At 38.2% G+C, this 18,465-nt stretch overlaps 2 protein-coding genes across 2 annotated transcripts; one reads left to right on the forward strand and one right to left on the reverse strand.

Moving 5' to 3' along the window:
* Nucleotides 1-7,107: 7,107 nt before the first annotated feature.
* On the reverse strand, nt 7,108-8,834 carry LOC307267307 (UDP-glucuronosyltransferase 1-2-like; the record flags this gene model as incomplete). The annotated part of the gene is made up of 1 exon (XM_080049593.1): nt 7,108-8,834. One exon carries the CDS (start codon nt 8,832-8,834, stop codon nt 7,233-7,235), a length of 1,602 nt encoding a protein of 533 aa, XP_079905719.1. The 3' UTR covers nt 7,108-7,232.
* A 3,946-nt stretch (nt 8,835-12,780) lies between these two features.
* LOC307267178 (endonuclease domain-containing 1 protein-like) lies at nt 12,781-18,297 on the forward strand. The gene is made up of 3 exons (XM_080049426.1): nt 12,781-13,131; nt 15,879-16,079; nt 16,597-18,297. Exons 1-3 carry the CDS (start codon nt 12,847-12,849, stop codon nt 17,014-17,016), a joined length of 906 nt encoding a protein of 301 aa, XP_079905552.1. The 5' UTR covers nt 12,781-12,846; the 3' UTR covers nt 17,017-18,297.
* The last annotated feature ends 168 nt before the right edge of the window (nt 18,298-18,465 follow it).

Consider the following 18,465-nt stretch of genomic DNA (forward strand, 5'->3'; position numbering starts at 1 on the left):
CTACTCAAAGTGTGTGTTTGTCAATGCAAAATACTTACATCGGGAAATCAACACTTAAGACAACATATTTCACACTTTTCTAACTGATTTTTTTTTAAAGGTGCACTATGTTACATTTTCTAAGGTATATTCTCATGACTGAATAAACTTGGATTGAATAAAATTGGATCCCTGGAAAACTGTTTGAAGATAGAAAGCTTCCTGAAAAGTTACGGTTTTTATTATTTTTGTTTACAGCAGCAGGGCCCACAGTTTGGTTTACTAACATATTCTTGTCTTACGTTTGGTTCCAGGTTCCTCAAAATAATTTAGTTTTGATTTATGATGATATAATTATTCAACACTAAGAATTACATGTAGAGTAAATACGTTTTGTAAACTAGCTGCAGGCTCTGCTAATGTAAACAAATCCCCCTCCTCTGAAACTGCTTAGATCACCTTTAAGCTTTGTGTTGTAAAACAAATAAAAAAGACAAAAACCTGAAATGCAAAAAACTACTCATAGCAATGTGTTAAAAAAAGAGGCCACATTGCCACCTACTGGTTCAAATCAGGTAAAGTGAAATTAATACTTACAATAAAAATAAATTGTGTGATTTTCTTTCATTTGTCAAAACTTTTAAACTTACACAACACATAAATAATTAATTGTATATTTAAAGGCTTTGTTTGAAAGCCAAACAGTGACACACAGTCGAGCCATCAGTGACTATTGTTCAAGGACAGATAAGGTAACATCAAAGAGAGATGGCTGTTTTTGAAGTATCTTCACCTTTAGAGGTAAATCAGTGCGTGTGTGTGTGTGTGTGTGTGTGTGTGTGTGTGTGTGTGTGTGTGTGTGTGTGTGTGTGTGTGTGTGTGTGTGTGTGTGTGTGTGTGTGTGTGTGTGTGTGTGTGTGTTGTTTGTTTGTATTTAAATGAGATGTAGGTGCACAGAGAAAATTAGGAGCTCATTCTACTTCCATGAGAATACGGGACGGGACGTGATTTTATGTTTTGACCAACACAACAGTTACTGAGGTAAGTCGTGTTTCTATCTGATTTCAGCAGCATGTTTAGGCAAGTTTATTTCTATAGCACAATTCAGACACAAGGCCATTCAAAGTGCTTTACAGGGGCATAAAATACATCAAGATTAGACATCAGAAATTGCATTAAAGAGAGAAAACAAATACAATAGTTTACATGTATGCATGGATCTTTTTGTAAGTATTTTTTGGAATCTGACTATCGCAAAATAACTATATAAGTTGTAAGTAATTTTGTAAAGGTATCACATGTAAAAAGTATAAGAATTCAAAGTACAGAAGTGCTTTCAGCTAAGTGCACTTCAAAGTTAGAAAGAAAACGCATGCTCAAGAACCTTTTCAGAGTGTAATGTATATTCATTGGTGGAGAGTTTGGTTGTGAATAATATACATTTAAAGTGTGTGTGCGCGCTTCTATGCGTGTTTTCTACAGTGTTTTTGTATTTTTATCATGAACTGGAAATAGAGGTCCACACTTGGTCAATGTGAACCGATAGTCCACTGTTGGGAATGTAAGTGTGTATGTGTGTATATGAGAAAATACCTTAAAATGTAATTTTCTGTTGTTTTTTTGTATTAAGATTGTGTTTGTGTCTGAATCGTGTTTGAATTGCATGTGTAGAGAGATGCTGTTGTGCTCTTTGATGACACATAACAGGAAAACCACACACACACTTTGCCTGCGGGGGCTTAGACGCAGTAAAAATGTGATTTTTATTGTTCTTTGATTATCTGTCTGTTTGATGTCTAGACACGCGACAACTTAACCCATCCTTTTAAGGAAGTGTGGGCTGATTCAGAACAAGAAAAGCATTCATGTTGTATGTTTTCTAATGAGTAGGCCTCCACACCTGTGCCACTTTAAGACAATGTATCTTTATGTGTTAGTATTGAAAGGTGTTTTTACTTGAATTCTGGAGAACGCTTGTTGTCAAAATCACTTTTTTTCTAAATCTGTGAATATCTCCTCATGATGCGCTACCTGTCTGTAAACAAAGGGTGCACTGCAGCTAGCAATTTCTCGTTTCCAGAGCCTAGGCTGTGTATTAATACTGCATTCTTTTCCCGCACTGTACAGACAGGTAGCGGATTGTGAGGAGATATTCACTGATTTTGACTGAAGTATTACATTCAACTGTGGTCTAATTCATCCCTGACATTCTTATTTTATTTTTTAAATGTCATTCAAGAGAAAGTTTGCTTAAAGATTTTGATTCTTTTCAGGTAAAATGATCAAACTTCCGTTGTTCCCCGGGATGAATAATCCAACGTCTCTGAGCTCAGCGTCAGAGACTTCAACTGAGCAGGAACAGGAAACATGTAAGTAATAAAAACACTTTACTTGTACTTTTAAGCATTCATACACAATTTGTCACTGATATTCTTCCCATTCAGGATCGCTGGTTGACTCATTGGTATCCAGAATGTAAAGACAAAGACTGATTACACTTTGATATGACATAAAAAAACGTTTTTTATTTAAGTTAATTTTATTTTTATTTTCCATGTATAGCACAACATGCAATTTTTACACAATGGTGATAACACATATTTGTCATTTTCAACTGAAAAAATTGAACAGTTTCTATTGCACTTAATTTATTTCCAATACATGTCACTACTACTACTACTACAAATAATAATGAATGTATTGTTTGTTTTAGCTTCAGATTGTCTCAGAACCAGACAAGAGTTGACCTGTCTTCACCTGCGTCCAGTGATCGTCCTCTCAACACTTTGCTTGTTGCTGCTTGTCGCCTGTGTTTCACTCTCTGTACTGTGTAAGTTTATGAATATTTAAGTTATTGATGTATAGAGTTCAAAGTGGGAATTAGACAGAAAGAGTGAGCACAAAAACACACATTTGTTGGTTTTAAAGTAAAAAGGTAATTGCTTTAAGATAAATGCTTTTTGCTAAAACGACGAAAGATTTGTGTCTTGGAATCATGTTTTGTCGGCAAATAAAAGCAAATAAGTGTATATTTCAAAATATTTAACTCAATTGAGTCAGTGCTGCTTTATATATAAGCTTTTGGACAAAGCAAGGCTGGCTGTCTATCCACATTTTTCTATCTTATTGTAGATTATTTTGTTTATGTAATTTCTATATTATGGAAGAACTTTAAACTGCATTTCTTGTATGAAAAGTGTTGTGCAAATACATTTTATTATAATTTTTATAACAAAATAATGAGTATGTCTTTAACTTTCAGATACCAATCAGTCAACCAGCGATCCAGAATGGGAAGGCCTTCTCTTTGACTACAGGAACATCAGTGACAGTTATCTCACTATTTCCAAAGTTAACAGCGAGTTGAAGAGAGACAATGACATCATGACAGAGCGTAGCACATGGCTCCACGAGCAATACACACTTCTCAACAGGACCACGGCAAAACTAATGTCCGTAAATCTCGCTTTGAGTTCGGAAAGCACCGAATTAACGCAGAAAATCGTGAATCTAACTAATACAAATCTGCATCTCACACAAGAACATGAGCGTCTAGTGCGGTACACGTCCGAGCAAGACCAAGAAAAGCTTAATATGTCTCAAACTATCACAAATCTGGTTGATTCTTGTAGCAGGCAAGAGGAGGATAATCAACGCCTAGCAGAGATAAACAAACTCCTAAGGGACGAGCTAGTTCAAGTGAAATCGGACAATCGAAACCTCATGGAAATCAATGTTAAATTTCAAGAAGAAGTAAAAAATCTGAGTACAAAGATTGGAGAATTGTTGAACCAAAATGGCGGCGGTGAGGACACAGTAGCAGATCTTCAAAAGCAAAATCAAAACCTGAGTAAGATGTTGATGGAGAGCAAAAAGGAACTGGCAAAGAATAAGGAACGGAGGAGAAATGAGACGGACCAGATTAAGTCATTGAAGGAGGACTATCACTCCCTAGACCTCTACTGCCCTGTCATCAACAACAAGAAAAAAGGTAGGCTACATTTATGCACCTTTTCCCCCCAAAGCAGCTTTAATTAAAGGGGCAGTCAGTGATTCTGGAGAAGGTTTTGTTGTAAAAAAATATGTGTTCATAAACAGCCTAAGCTCTGTAAAATGGTATGTAAGCTTTGATAAGTATTTGGCCTTGTGCTTGAATTTTGACCAACTTATTGTCACACTTACTATAACCTATGACTAAATTGCTCCCGATAGTTTGATTGCACCCAGCGTGGTAGCTGCTGCTATCGGTGTATGAATGTGTGTGTGATTGGGTGAATGTGTACAAAAAATTTTAAAGTGCTTTGGGTCTGTGAAAAAACAGGGAAAAGGACTATATAAGTGGAGTCAATTTACCATTTCAGGTAAATGATAACTTTTTTACTTTTTCCACAACAGAGCGGATCTGCAAAGAGTGTCCCGAGAGCTGGAGTCTGTTTGATGCAAAGTGTTATTACTTCTCCTCCCGTGCGCTAACCTGGAGCGACAGCAGAGACTGGTGTCGGACACAAGGGGGCGACCTGCTCATAGTCAACACTCAACCAGAACAGGTAAGATATCATCAGACTAATTGAGGGAGATAAAAAAAATTAAATAAAATTGTCATTAATTGACCTTTTTTTCATTATTTTTATTTTTTTTTCAATGGTTGATAATTAATTTAAATGTGTTGTTTACTGGGGTCTGCCACCAAACCCGCAAAAAAAAAATATATATATATGTTATTTAAAAAATAAATTCAAAAGATCAATGAAGTAGGCACTTAAAAAAAATAATTTAAACAATCTTTCATTGTCTTTTCAGAGCTTCATCTTTGAAAGCAGCCAGACTCCGGTGCAGAGTAGAATCACCAGGTTTTGGATCGGTTTGACGGACGCGAAGGAGGAAGGAGAATGGTTCTGGGTGGATGGCAGCCCAGTCACTGCAGGGGCACAGTGAGTCAAAAACACCCATTCCCTTAATACAATGACTGGACCTATACTCTGTGTTAATGAGAACCAAAGATATCAACTTCTAAAGCACTTACATTAAAGGTGCTACGAGGAACTTTTATATTTCTGAAACAGTCTAATTTTTGCTCTGATGATAATAAATTACATGTAGCAGCAAACAAGACCATCAGTGCAAATAATGCTATTTCTATATAGTCTTTCTTAATGCCTTTGTCATGGGTACAACCAGAAACAACAGCTGGCATAGTAACAACACTACTGCTTTTGTCCAAAGGGGGTGCAAGAATGAACACAAACTGAAAGTTCCTCTGAGCACCTTTAAAGCAGCAATAATTAATATTCTTACATTAGTCTCAGTACTGTATGTTACCAGTCATCCATGTGGAAACATTGGTATAATTGTCTCCTTTAGCGTGTATGTTGTATGTCTTTTAAATGGACCTCAAGTCTCTTGAATAAAGCTGATTGATTGATTGATTGATTGTTTATGTTTATCTTATTCTACTCTATTTTTAACGTTCCTATTGCACCGTGGGTTTGAGATAAACGCCATTTCGATTCTGATGTATGTAATGCATATATCAGAACTGACAATAAAAAACTTTGACTTGATTGATTGATTGATTGATTGATTGATTGATTGATTGATTGATTGATTGATTGATTCATTCATTGATTCATTGATTCATTGAATAACAATATTTGCAGGTACTGGGTGAGCAGAGCAGGACATGGGACTGAGCCTGATGACTGGAAGCTGGACAACCCTTCAGGAGAAGACTGTGGACACATAGAAACCAGTGAAGACGCACTCAGTGCACTCAGTTCCTGGATGGACGGCCCCTGTACAATGCCCTATCGATGGATCTGTGAAAAGAATGCTTAGATTGTCCAATAACATTGATGCCACTGTGTGTGTTCAAGTCTTTTGTTTTACTATATCCTTTTTTTATTTTTTTAAGATAATTTTTTTTGGCATTTTCAAGCTTTTATTATATAGTACAGAGTTGAGGTGGGGAGACAGAGAGAGAGAGGGGAATGACATGCAGTAAAGGTCCATGGGTCGGATTTGAGCCCACGACCACTGCAACGAAGGCCGGAGCCAACATGGTATGAGCTCTATTCACTACGCCACCATATCCTATTTTGTCATGGTTACTGTGTATTTCAATGTGTTCAATAGTTAACATACAGTTTTTTCTTAAAAATGTAAAAATCAAAACATTATAAAGTTGCAAAATTAATTTGAAATACTCCTTAATAAAACACGATTATGAGACATATAAGTTTGTTTTCAACATCTTGTTAAATTACAGATGTACATACCATGTGAAAATTCCAATATTGTTAAAAGTAAAAATAGTGCAAATAAAAAAAACACATTTTCCTTTTTTTCAAGTATATGCAGATTGGATGCACCAAACGGAGAAAAGATGATTTTTAAAATATCTTTATTTTCAGAGGACAACTGTAGTTCTGCATACTGTGTATACTAACACTTTCCAAGAAAAGATTGCAACCAACCATAGCTTAATCTGTTTATTAATAATCTAATTTGTTGTTAACCAATTTCTCCATTTTAATTTGGTGTGCTAGCATGACATCACTTATTTATTGGAAGTAAACACAAAGAATGTCATTAGCTTTGCAGTTATTTGTTCTTAAACCAAATTATTTGACACTTGCTAGACATCAAATATTAGGCAGAAAATTTGCATTTTCGAATTTGAAAAGTTAATTTTAACTTTTGACAAAACACACAGACAAAAACTATAACAAAATAGGCCTATATATTAATTGTTTTCATATCACGTTAAAGGCATCAGACATTTTGGCATTTTCTTGATCTGTTGATAAAATGATAAATGAAAAATATAATATAATGATAAATATCTCAATTTCCACTCTAAATGTATGTTGATATGTAATTTCGATTTGTAATTAATCTACTTCAATAATCATAACAGTGTATTTGGCATTGTGGTAGGCATAACAATGCAGATTTCTTCATGAAATGCAATACCATGACAAGGAATTTTCAGATAAATAATTTATAAACACCGGTTGTATCATAATTTACCGTGAATTAGACACAAAATACAATACAAATTCATGAAAATTCTGTTAGGGTAAGGGATATAATGGTAAAGGTGCTCCGAGGAACTTTCAGTTTGTGTAAATTCTAGAGGAACCCTTTGGACAAAAGTAGTAGTGTTTTTACGACTGTTTCAGAAATATTTTAAAGTTCCTCGTAGCACCTTTAAAAGACCACAATTCAGATTTAAATGGGAACCTAACTAGCAACTACTCCTGCTTCGGTTTTCTCCTCCTGCATAGTCTAAAGCAAAATCTAATTGATCCTACTAAAATGGCTGTCAGCATCAACACAACTGCTAATAAAAAGCATATAACGTCCACAGAATAATAGGCATACCAGGGCATCCTATAAGACTCTGTGCGTAAATGTTTAGCCCCCTTGTTCCTCATGACAAATTCAATCCAGAAAACGGCTGTGTCCAGAGGATGCATCGGTTTATCGCGATGCAGAGAAGACAGACGTTTCATGTTATTAGCGTACGAAGGATTGTGAAGAACTTCTTGTAACGTTTCTAGAAAAGTCTCGCGAGTTAGATCCGACGCATCTATCATCTTCGCGGCTCCCCGTGCCTCCATTCTCAAGATATTCTCAAACTGGTCGAACAAAAGAGGTATGCCCACAATCGGAACACCGTGGTAGATCGATTCGTAGACCCCGTTCGTGCCACCATGAGCCACAAAGGCCTTAACTTTCGGATGTCCCAAGAGATCGTTTTGCGGCATCCATTTTACCACTAGGGTGTTGTTGCCCAAATTGTCGGGGAGCTCGCCGGCATGCTTCCAAATGACTTTTTGGGGGATTTTCGCGAAGGCAGCTGCGATTTCAGAGGTGATTTCCATAGGTAGGGCCTTGACTAGAGTACCGAGGGACATCAATACAACTCCGTGATCCCCCGAACTTTGAACGAAATCTTCTAGCTCTGACGATAGTGGTTGGGAAGGCTTACACTGAAAGCCTCCAATGTAGGCGACATTTGGCATGGTCGGTCGAGGGAATTCAAAGACAAAATCAACTCTCATAAGCCATATGTCCGCCGCTTGTAGAAGGTGGTAGAAGTTCACATCCGGACCAAAATACCTCTCGACAAGTGTATCATAGTGAGGGCATACGATGAACTTGTCAACGCAGGTGTTTAGCGCATACTGGAATGTGTTTTTGGCCCTTTGCCCTAGCGTCATTTTATCAGACACGGCATATCCCGAATTTGGAACGTAAGAGGTCGGAGAAGGCGCTACAATGAAATGGCCTTCTCCACTGGTGACCCATCGAACATTCAAAACAGTCGGTAGCTTCAGTTCATGCGCGACCAAAACTCCTGCTGGCAATCCGGGGTCAATGAGAACCATGTCAAAGTTAGAATCGCTAAGACTCTGCATTAGGGTCTTGTTTTCGAACATCTCCACCACTAACAGACTCGCCTGTTGGTGGATTTTCGACAGAGCCCCGAGCATTTCCCAATAGAATGTCACAAAACCCATTAGAGTCGCCCCCTTTTTCTTAATCTCCAACATCTTGACTAGGAAGGTGACGAAAAAGTCCTCCTCCTCAATGTTGATAGCTTCCGGTAAGGTGACGGTTATGGAGGTGTAGTGTGGAGCGATTTCTTTGACGTACCAACTAGTGGCGGTGCGTATTACGGTGATTTCATGGCCTCTTGTGTGGAGGCTTTGGATCAGTAAGTTCATATTGACCCAGTGGCTTCCGTCCACCGGGAATACAAGGATTTTCCCGCCATCGACATTTGGGCTGTTGAGGAGGGTCAGACTCGCTACTAGAAGCAGGAATGAAGCTCCTTGGAGGCACCCCATCGATTCACACTGAGGAGAAGATAAAAAAATACAAGTTTAAAGGGTGCTCAGAGGAAGTGTCAGTTTGTGTTAATTCTAGCGCCCCCTTTGGACAAAAGCAGAAGTGTTTTTACTACGCCAGCTGTTGTTCCTGGATGAGCGTATACCCATGACAAAGGCATTTAGAAAAACTATATAAAAATAGTATTCTTTGCACTGATGGTCTTGTTCGCTGGTACATGTAATTTATGATCATCAGAGGAAAAATCAGACTGTTTCAGACAAACTTAAAAGTTCCTCGTAGCTCCTTTAAGGAAAAATTGTAATATCACAATCTCATACGTACTTTGAATTCTGAAGGGAACTTGTAACTGTTGTAGAAAAAGTACATTTTATAGATTTAATAACAATTGCATCTGTTGAATCTACTAAGTCTCTCAAACTTGTGATAATAAATGTTGGCACTGGATTCCTGTAACTAGATTAGAATGGTAATAAAGGCACATTGTGGCCGACAGATGAACCCCTGCTTATCAGTTCAAGTATGGGTCACACGGAGTCCACATAATACTCCTTAAACAACGTATTGTGATAGTGGTAGGATGGCCTACAAGATAGAGGGCAACCAGTTAACTTAACTTATATTCACTAACTTTAAATGAGCACTTAAATGGATAAATGCACTGTGAAAAATATAAATATAAAATATATAAAATATTTTCTAGATAGATTTTTTTGTGAATTTTTTATTATTATTACGGGACAGGCAGCAGATCATAAGGAGATATTCACTGATTTTGACAAAATCTTACTGTCTGTCTGTCTGTCTGTCTGTCTGTCTGTCCGTCCGTCCGTCCGTCCGTCCGTCCGTCCGTCCGTCCGTCCGTCCGTCCGTCCGTCCGTCCGTCCGTCCGTCCGTCCGTCCGTCCGTCCGTCCGTCCGTGTCTGTGTTTCAGTCTGCTGTGTTGCACTGCTCATAGAACACACTGACCACAGTATTGAACCTGTCCTTCAAATACATCTCCAGAGTTTGCAAAGGCATCTGTTTCACATCAAACCCTCTAAACTGTCTCTTAGCCGTCTGGTCTACCGGGACTATCTCCTCCGTGCTTCACAATCTCATACGTATTTTGAAATCTAAAGGGAACTTGTAACTTTTGTAGAAAAAGTACATTTTATAGATTGAATAACAGTTGCATCTGTTGAATCTAAGTCTCTCAAACTTGTGATAATAAATGTTGGCACTGGATTCCTGTAGCTAGATTAGAATGGTAATAAAGGCACATTGTGGCCGACAGATGAACCCCTGTTTATCAGTTCAAGGATGGGTCACACACAGAGTCCACATAATACTCCTTAAACAACGTATTGTGATAGTGGTAGGATGGCCTACAAGATAGAGGGCAACCAGTTAACTTAACTTATATTCACTAACTTTAAATGAGCACTTAAATGGATAAATGCACTGTGAAAAATATAAAATTTAAAATATTTTTAGATTTTTTGTTTATGCTTTGTCTAAAAACAATGTTGCATTGCATGAACCCAATATCATCTCATTAAAATAGATTTAAAAAATGAATTTTAATAAACCCAATTTTAAATATTTCTAGTCAGTTGTGCTTGTGCTTATTGCTATCCTGCAAAGAGTGCTGTATGACCCATGCTCTCATCATTACAACAACGTTTAGTGTATTATTTATCTAAATGCATCAAAAACCCCATTCCTTACATGAATTTCTTTGCACACCAGAAGTAAATGTATATATTTAACTTGTATAGTGCCTAAAGTGTTGCTTTCAAAGATAAGGCTAATTAAGTTAAATAGGCTATATATGTATAAACTAACTATATAAGTCAGGTCATTTTCATTGCAGCCATTCCACATCGCTGTCTAAATGTTTAATGTTTAATCTTGAATCTTTATGTATTTTCTTTGTTTTTTTACCATCTCTTAAATGCAATTTTCTAATGTCTAATCTTGATGTATTTCATGCCCCCTGTAAAGCACTTTGAATGGCCTGTGTTTGAACTGAGCCATATAGATAAACTTGCCTTTCCTCAGATTCCAAGAACTGCCAGATGCTTGTTACTATGGTCCCTAATCTCATCAGTCGGCAAGTACATACTAAACTAAAACATGCCCTTTAAGTGTCAAATTACCTTTATACTATATATGTCTGTTGTGGAGAAATTTCAAAGGCAAGGCAAGTTTATTTCTATAGCACAATTCAGACACAAGGCCATTCAAAGTGCTTTACAGGGGCATGAAATACATCAAGATTAGACGTCAGACATTGCATTTAGGAGATAGTAAAAAACAAAGAAAATACATCAAAATTGAAAGGACTCCAACACCATGCATTCCTACTAGATCAACCACTTTGTCATACCATTACAAACTATGCAAACCGCTATAGTCCTGCAGAAGTTATCATAAGTAAATACTCAAGTTAATGAAAAGCAAAACAGTCTTTTTTTCCAGTTATCATGCAAAGTCATTTAAAAACCTAAATGATTATTTCCTAAAACTAGAAAATGCATTTCCTGCTGAAGATGCGTGAGAATGCTGAAAAATCTGACGCTAAACTGGATAGCTGAGTATGAAGGTTTGAAAAAGGTCTCAGTAGTATAAAAGAGTTTAAATGCTGTGTGTGTGTGTCTTCATGGTCCCATAACTATTTTGACATTCAACTGACATCACTGCAGTGTGTATATTCTTAAAGCCCAGGTTGTCCTTATGAGAAAGATGTCCATAGCTTGATTGAGCATCACAGGGCACATGTGTTACAAGGTTTAGTAGATAATAAATCCAGACGGACCAGAAATGGCTTCAGGTCACAGAATGTACATAACTTAAAGTTCTTAACGCTTTGCATAAAACACAAGAGTTGAAACTTACCTAAATTCTCTGAGATAGTGTAGAAAAAATTTGTTTTATTCAGCCTTATTTTGCTCCAAGTAAAAGCCCAGTCTGGCGCATGTGTGTGTAGCCAAGAAACCAAAGTCTGAACTAAACCAAACCCGCTTATTGTGTGCTTATTGAGGGTCCTGCGGGAGGAAGGGGGAGTAGTTAGTAGTTAATGGACTTCAGATGTTTGTGTGTGTGTTTTCCTAGAGTGTGTGTGTGTGTGTGTGTGTGTGTGTGTGTGTGTGTGTGTGTGTGTGTGTGTGTGTGTGTGTGTTTCGAAAGGGGAGGAGAGGGAATCCGTTTTCCTAGAGAGCCCGCCCTCTGTCCTGCATATGGTTCTCTGCCAAGGTAACCGCGGAGCAAGGCACCAAACAGTGCCAAATGTCTTAAAGGCAGGTCACTCTGACATCTCTCCATACTGTGTGTGTGTGTGTGTGTGTGTGTGTGTGTGTGTGTGTGTGTGTGTGTGTGTGTGTGTGTGTGTGTGTGTGTGTGTGTGTGTGTGTGTGTGTGTGTGTGTGTGTGTGTGTGTGTGTGTGTGTGTGTGTGTGTGTAGGCTACTTGGGATAAAAGCTGCTGTAGTTATTAAAGAAAAGTATATATTTTCATTTTACAAAATAAACTAACCAACTTTCGTGCGCTTTTTGGGATTTTTCTGAGCTCCTGCACCAGTGTGTGTGGGGGGGGGGGGTGACACCAGTTTGTAAACGATGCCATACTGAGCAAATTCAGAGAGGGTTTCGTGCAGCTGATAGGCTCAATGGACTTTGTATCAACTGCTTTTGGCGATAGTTAGAATGTAACTGACATTCATTTATATGAAAAAGTTACGCACTATAGCTTTAAGTAAAACATAGGCCTACTCAAGCAAATTCAGTTAATTTCTCTCCTACAGAGAAAGGGTAAGTGAAACTAATGTGGGACACACACACAAACACACACACACACACACACACAACCACACACACACACACACACACACACCGCTTCTGCTTTCACAACAAGGTCACGTGTCGTCTATAAGGAAACAGAATGTTAATACTCCGCTATATATCTCACTGCGAGTCAGCGCAAAGGCATGACACACATTTTGACATCCAACAACTGGATTCCTCCATCGAGATGTCCCGTAACTTTGCCCTAACCCTGCTTGTCTCGCTCTTAACCGGGAGCTTGTTGTATCTATGCACAGCTGACGTCGGGGATTTCGCTCCTTGTCTGTCTTTCTTCCACAAGCAATGGCCTCCGAAAGGTCTGCAAGGAACACCGATATGTCAACATTATTTCAACCAGTATCACTTCGCTACACTGTACAGTCGACCGAGGCGCTCGCCGTTGTTTTCGGGTTATGTTTACACAGCGCCGCAAGGGAAGAGACCCAGCGCGTCATGGAAGTTTGAGCCACAGGTGACGATATCTTAAACCATACACTGTGTCAAGGGAGTAGGTTTGATTTGGACATTGGTGGGGTCCGTGGGATATGAAAGTGCTTCCTAAAGTTGATAGGTTTTTTTTGTATTCGCAATGATAATTGAAAAAAAAAATCAATAAATCGACTTAATTAACATGTTTATAATGCATATCTGAATATCAAAAGAGAATATGCATTCTGTAATGTTATAGGTAGCAACTACTGCAAACACACTATCAATATAGGCCTATTGTTATTCAGGTCATAATCAGACTAATATTTGACACAATGCTGAATCTCATGACTAACATATTAATCATTATTGAACCTCACCTGTGAATTTCCAGCCTCTCTTCCATCTCCTCCAGCCTCTCCTTCTCTAGCCTCTCCTTCATCTTCTACAGCATCTCCTCCTCTGTCTCCTTCTCTATCCTCTCCTCCAGTCTCTCCTTCTCTATCCTCTCCTCCAGTCTCTCCTTCTCTATCCTCTCCTCCTCTATCTCCTCCAGTCTCTCCTCCTCTCCTCCTCCAGTCTCTCCACTGTCACCTGACAGAAGTATGTTGATGCATGACATATGAACAGATATATTAGGGTACATACATGGGTAGACAAAATGTTCACACAATTATTAGGCTATGTTTTATTCCCCCAAAATATAGGCCTATGTATAAAATCACATGAGCATCTGCAATGTGCTTGTTGTTACTGTAAATGAGAGGGAAACCTTGAAGGTAAATAAAGGTTATTACATTTAATTAATGTTTATTTATCCCAAAACATTTTTTTAAACCATTGCTCCCTTTCCACACAAATAAAACATGAAAATAATGGTAGGCCTATACCTTAAAATGCGGATCTCTTTGGCATTATAGCCTATGCTTACTAATAATCAATATCAGTATTGTTATGGCTCTAAAATATATAACCTTTTAATTAACTTACACGTTGACTTCTAAAGAAGTCTCTTATGTCCAGTTTTCGTTTCTTCGACATCCTACACACACACACACACACACACGCACGCACGCACAGCGCGCGCGCACGCACAAGCATAAAACACACACAAATATAAGTGTTACTGCAAATGACATCACTGATATTAAAATCCGTCTCGCTGACGTGACCGAAGGCAGAACTTACACTCGCAGATGCAGATATTAGCTGAGGCGTCCTGTTGCTCCTCCTGTCTGGGACTAGCAAGTTGCCGGTAGCTTTTTTTTTTTTGAACAAGCAGATGGAGTGACAGCGGGGACGGCCAATCAGGTTGAATATAGGTTTGCGGGAAACCGCTACAGCCAATCAAAGCGCGATAGTTGTTTAGAGGCGGGACTTCTAGCAGAGACTGATTTTTAACCCTTTGTGTACTATAATAAACAATACGGACAGCGGGTGTATTATTGGTAGGGACTACGTGTAGAGGCTGGATTTTGGTAGGGTCGGGACCCTACCGTCCCTATATAATCCTACGCCCTTGCACTGTGTTGTTGTCTAATTCACAGTTTCATTCGGTATTCTAATGTATTTGTGTGTTTTCAAGTGTTTGTATTGTAGGATAATGTCTTTTAAATGGACCGTGAGTCTAATAATAATGTTGATGATGAAGATGAATAATGCCCACCCTTTGGAAAACGCCTCTTGAAAGATACGTTAAAAAATATAGCATTAAAAAGTGTATTTCACTTATTAATTGCTAATAGAACAAGTGAAAATGTACTTGGTTAGATTTCTTTAAAAGAAGAAGCAATATTGTATTGTAGTGTTGTCCCAGCTAGAGCAATAGATATGTTGTGCAACTTTGTGTGTCTGAGGTAATTTGCAATGTTATTGTCATTGTTTACACTTATTCTTCCAAATGTTCTATTATAATATTATTCCTTTTGTATATTCTAACATACACACTTCAGCATCAGTTATGTAATGTGTTTTTTCACCACATTATCCTTGAAGTGAAAGAGGAAACGAGCCCCAGAGAAGGAGAAGTGTCTCTCATGTGTATTGTCTGTCAACTCTCAGTGGCACAGACATAGAATGTTGTGTCCTCTTTTTATTATTAACCATGAGACTGATTGTGGTCTGCTTCAGGTGCATATTATATAATCAGAATATGATGGAAAAGTTCAAATTCTCCAAAATTGTATTCAAAAAGTGAAAATGATTATATATTCTAGATTCATTAGACACAAAGTCACGCCACATTAATGCAAACAGCTTCATTTGTTCAGTTAATTTTAAAGCAAAACAACTTATTCAACTTAAACTATATCTCTTTTTCTTTCCACCCTCCATTATATACATTCAGTTCATCGCCAATCGAGTTGACACAAAGTTGATAAAGCCTATTATCAGCTCCACAAAACTCTCTCTGTATTTCTCAGTATGGCAGCGTTTACAAACTGGTGTCGCCCCCCCTGACATGAGCTCAGAAAAATCCCAAGAAGAGCCCAAGAAATGTTCCAGTTGTTAATTGTGATACACTAATTGTCAAAAGACAATTTATCTCAAGCATTATATTGTGATCCTGGGAGAATGGAATAGAAAAAAATATATAAATACAGGCATGTCCATTTAGGGCTTCAGTATACTCATCTTTAAAACTACACCACCTTTTTCTCTCATGTCAAAGTTGGCGTACCCCGGACCTACTGCACTATACTTTGTTATGGTCAGATGTAGTATGCAGAATAGAAAAAAGAAAGAGTATGATATTTGGAACGCAGTCTAAATCTCTTTTTGTCTCCATAGTTGGCGTACCCCGGAGCTAATGGCAGTATGCTCCCCTTCCCCCCCGGCCCGGTGGATCAGAATGTGTTAGAGTCCCAGGCTGTGTCACTGGACTACATCAACTCTACCTACTCCAGAGGTCATCTCAACCCCAGTCTGCACCACCAGACCCACGAGGACAGAGCCGCTACTTTCACACTCACCAATGTAGTTCCACAAAAGGCAAGATTAAGATTTTTTTTTTTTCAAATATGTCCTATAGCTTTAAATACAGACGAAGATTAAACAAGAATTCAAGATATGTATTGCCGATTGCACTTTTTTTTTCAAATATGTTTTATTGCTTTTTTGCATGCAAGTAAAAATAGCATAAATACAGATAAAAATAGAGCAAAGGTTCTGGATATGTATTGCCGTTTGCACAGCCTATATAAGTACAGGAATATCAGAGTTATTATGCGATTCCCAGTTTTAAAAAATATTTATATTAAAAAAAAAAAAAAGAAAAGAAAAAAATGTAATCTATACATACATATCCAGATACATGCACAAACACACATGCGCGCACACACACACACACACACACACACACACACACACACACACACAAACAGGTATTTATAAATATAGGCCTAGACAGCTCAAGAAAAAAAAAGTGCAATTCAGTGCCAAATTATGACACAAACAACATTCATAACGTTAAAAAAATTATTAATAAAAAAAATTCCTTTATTAACAGGCAGGCTCCAACGACGGGCCTTGGGAACTCCTGGAGCAAGGCGTCAACAAATCCATATCAGCGTACTGTCTCGGAGAGGCCTACATAGTCACCGGTGTCATCCCGTATCGAAAAGACGATCACTGGCTTAGAAACCATCGCGTGGCCGTGCCCGAGTACATGTGGTCAGCCTACTGTTGTCCCAAATTCAACAACAGTCTCCCGGAAGAATTGAGAGATGAATTTCCAACGTACGCAGCTATAGGACGTAACGATAGGAATAGCACAGAGGAGATAGTGCCGGTAGACCAGACGGCTAAGAGACAGTTTAAAGGGTTTGATGTGAAACGGATGCCTCTGCAAACGCTGGAGATGTATTTGAAGGACAGGTTCAATACGGTGGTCAGTGTGTTCTATGAGCAGTGCAACACAGCAGACTGATACACAGACACAGGCAGGCAGGCAGGCAGGCAGGCAGGCAGGCAGGCAGGCAGGCAGGCAGGCAGGCAGGCAGGCAGGCAGGCAGGCAGGCAGGCAGGCAGGCAGGCAGACAGACAGACAGACAGACAGACAGACAGACAGACAGACAGACAGACAGACAGACAGACAGACAGACAGACAGACAGACAGACAGACAGACAGACAGACAGACAGAGACGAACGGACGGACGGTAAGATTTTGTCAAAATCAGTGAATATCTCCTCATGATCTGCTGCCTGTCCGTACTGTGTATGAATCGCTGACTCCACCTTTGTTCAAACATTATTTTTTGTAATATGATTTATAATACGTTTTCATGTGTAGTTTTTGCCTTTCTTGACTGGGAACACAACTGATGCTATTCTGAGCCACAATTTTAAAATGTGAAAAGGTTTAAAAAAAAATTCATTTAAAAAACCTATAATTCCTATAATTTTCCATATTTGGTCAATGTTTGTAAAGAATACTTTTTTTTTTTACTTGTAAATTCACCTTATACATTGGGCAGTGGTGTGGTGTTATACATTATACAGTGGTGTGGTGTGGGGAGTAAAAATATTCCTTTTTATCCGAGTGCATCCCAGAATATAACGCAATGCTTCCAGTCGTACAGCCACCAAATACTGTTTGAACACTAGGTGGCGACGTTGTGTCAAACATGTAGATGGTGAGAATCCAGCCCGGGTCGTTCTCTGCATGTCATTCCCCTCTCTGACCCATTTCACCTCTGGCTCTCCAAACTGTCTAATAAAGCATAAAACATTTAAAAATAAAAATATATGTAATTAGAAAAAACTACGGTACCTCACTGCACTGAAACATAACATGTCTTTTATGCTTTTTTTCTATTTTTTTTCTTTTTAAACTAAATTATGTCAATGGTCTTATTTCAAATCAGAAACCACACTTTTAATACAATTTATTTAGATTTATCATCGTAAGGCCCTGCACCTGTTAGCTTATAAATAAATTAAGTGTGTGCTTTAAATGGTTCGACACATTGCAGAGATGACTCATTTCTTGCTCCACAAGTTTGACTCGAGTTTCTGACACTTTGCCAACACTTTTAATGTTGTTGTAAAGATGACTGAGAAATAGGCCTTTGAGATTTGTGTCTATCTTGCTTCCATAACATGTCTTCTTTCATACTAGTATTAATAAATGGTACATTAAGTTGTTTATTTGAATAACCTTGTCTGTTTGCATCTGTATATTCCTCCTATACAACCATCTTTAACCGCCATTATCTCAACATTATTATTTTTTTCAATACTCTGAACCAGAAATCTCACCTTCTAAAGCACTTACCTCAACTTAAACTTTCCGTAATCATTCTCAGCACTATTCTGAAGGTTATTACAGAAGGATTTGTTCATATGTTGTTAATTGTCTGATTTATGAGACATTTT

Source organism: Ammodytes marinus, assembly GCF_949987685.1.
Source record: "Ammodytes marinus genome assembly, chromosome: 20".
In the NCBI taxonomy this organism is placed as follows: domain Eukaryota; kingdom Metazoa; phylum Chordata; class Actinopteri; order Uranoscopiformes; family Ammodytidae; genus Ammodytes; species Ammodytes marinus.

What these genes read in the sequence shown, in the direction of transcription:
- LOC307267178 (XM_080049426.1), top strand. Translation starts at nt 12,847, where the DNA reads ATGTCCCGTAACTTTGCCCTAACCCTGCTTGTCTCGCTCTTAACCGGG. An exon ending in CATGGAAGTTTGAGCCACAG is followed by an intron (nt 13,132 to 15,878) that starts GTGACGATATCT and finishes TTGTCTCCATAG; the next exon opens with TTGGCGTACCCCGGAGCTAA. An exon ending in CCAATGTAGTTCCACAAAAG is followed by an intron (nt 16,080 to 16,596) that starts GCAAGATTAAGA and finishes CTTTATTAACAG; the next exon opens with GCAGGCTCCAACGACGGGCC.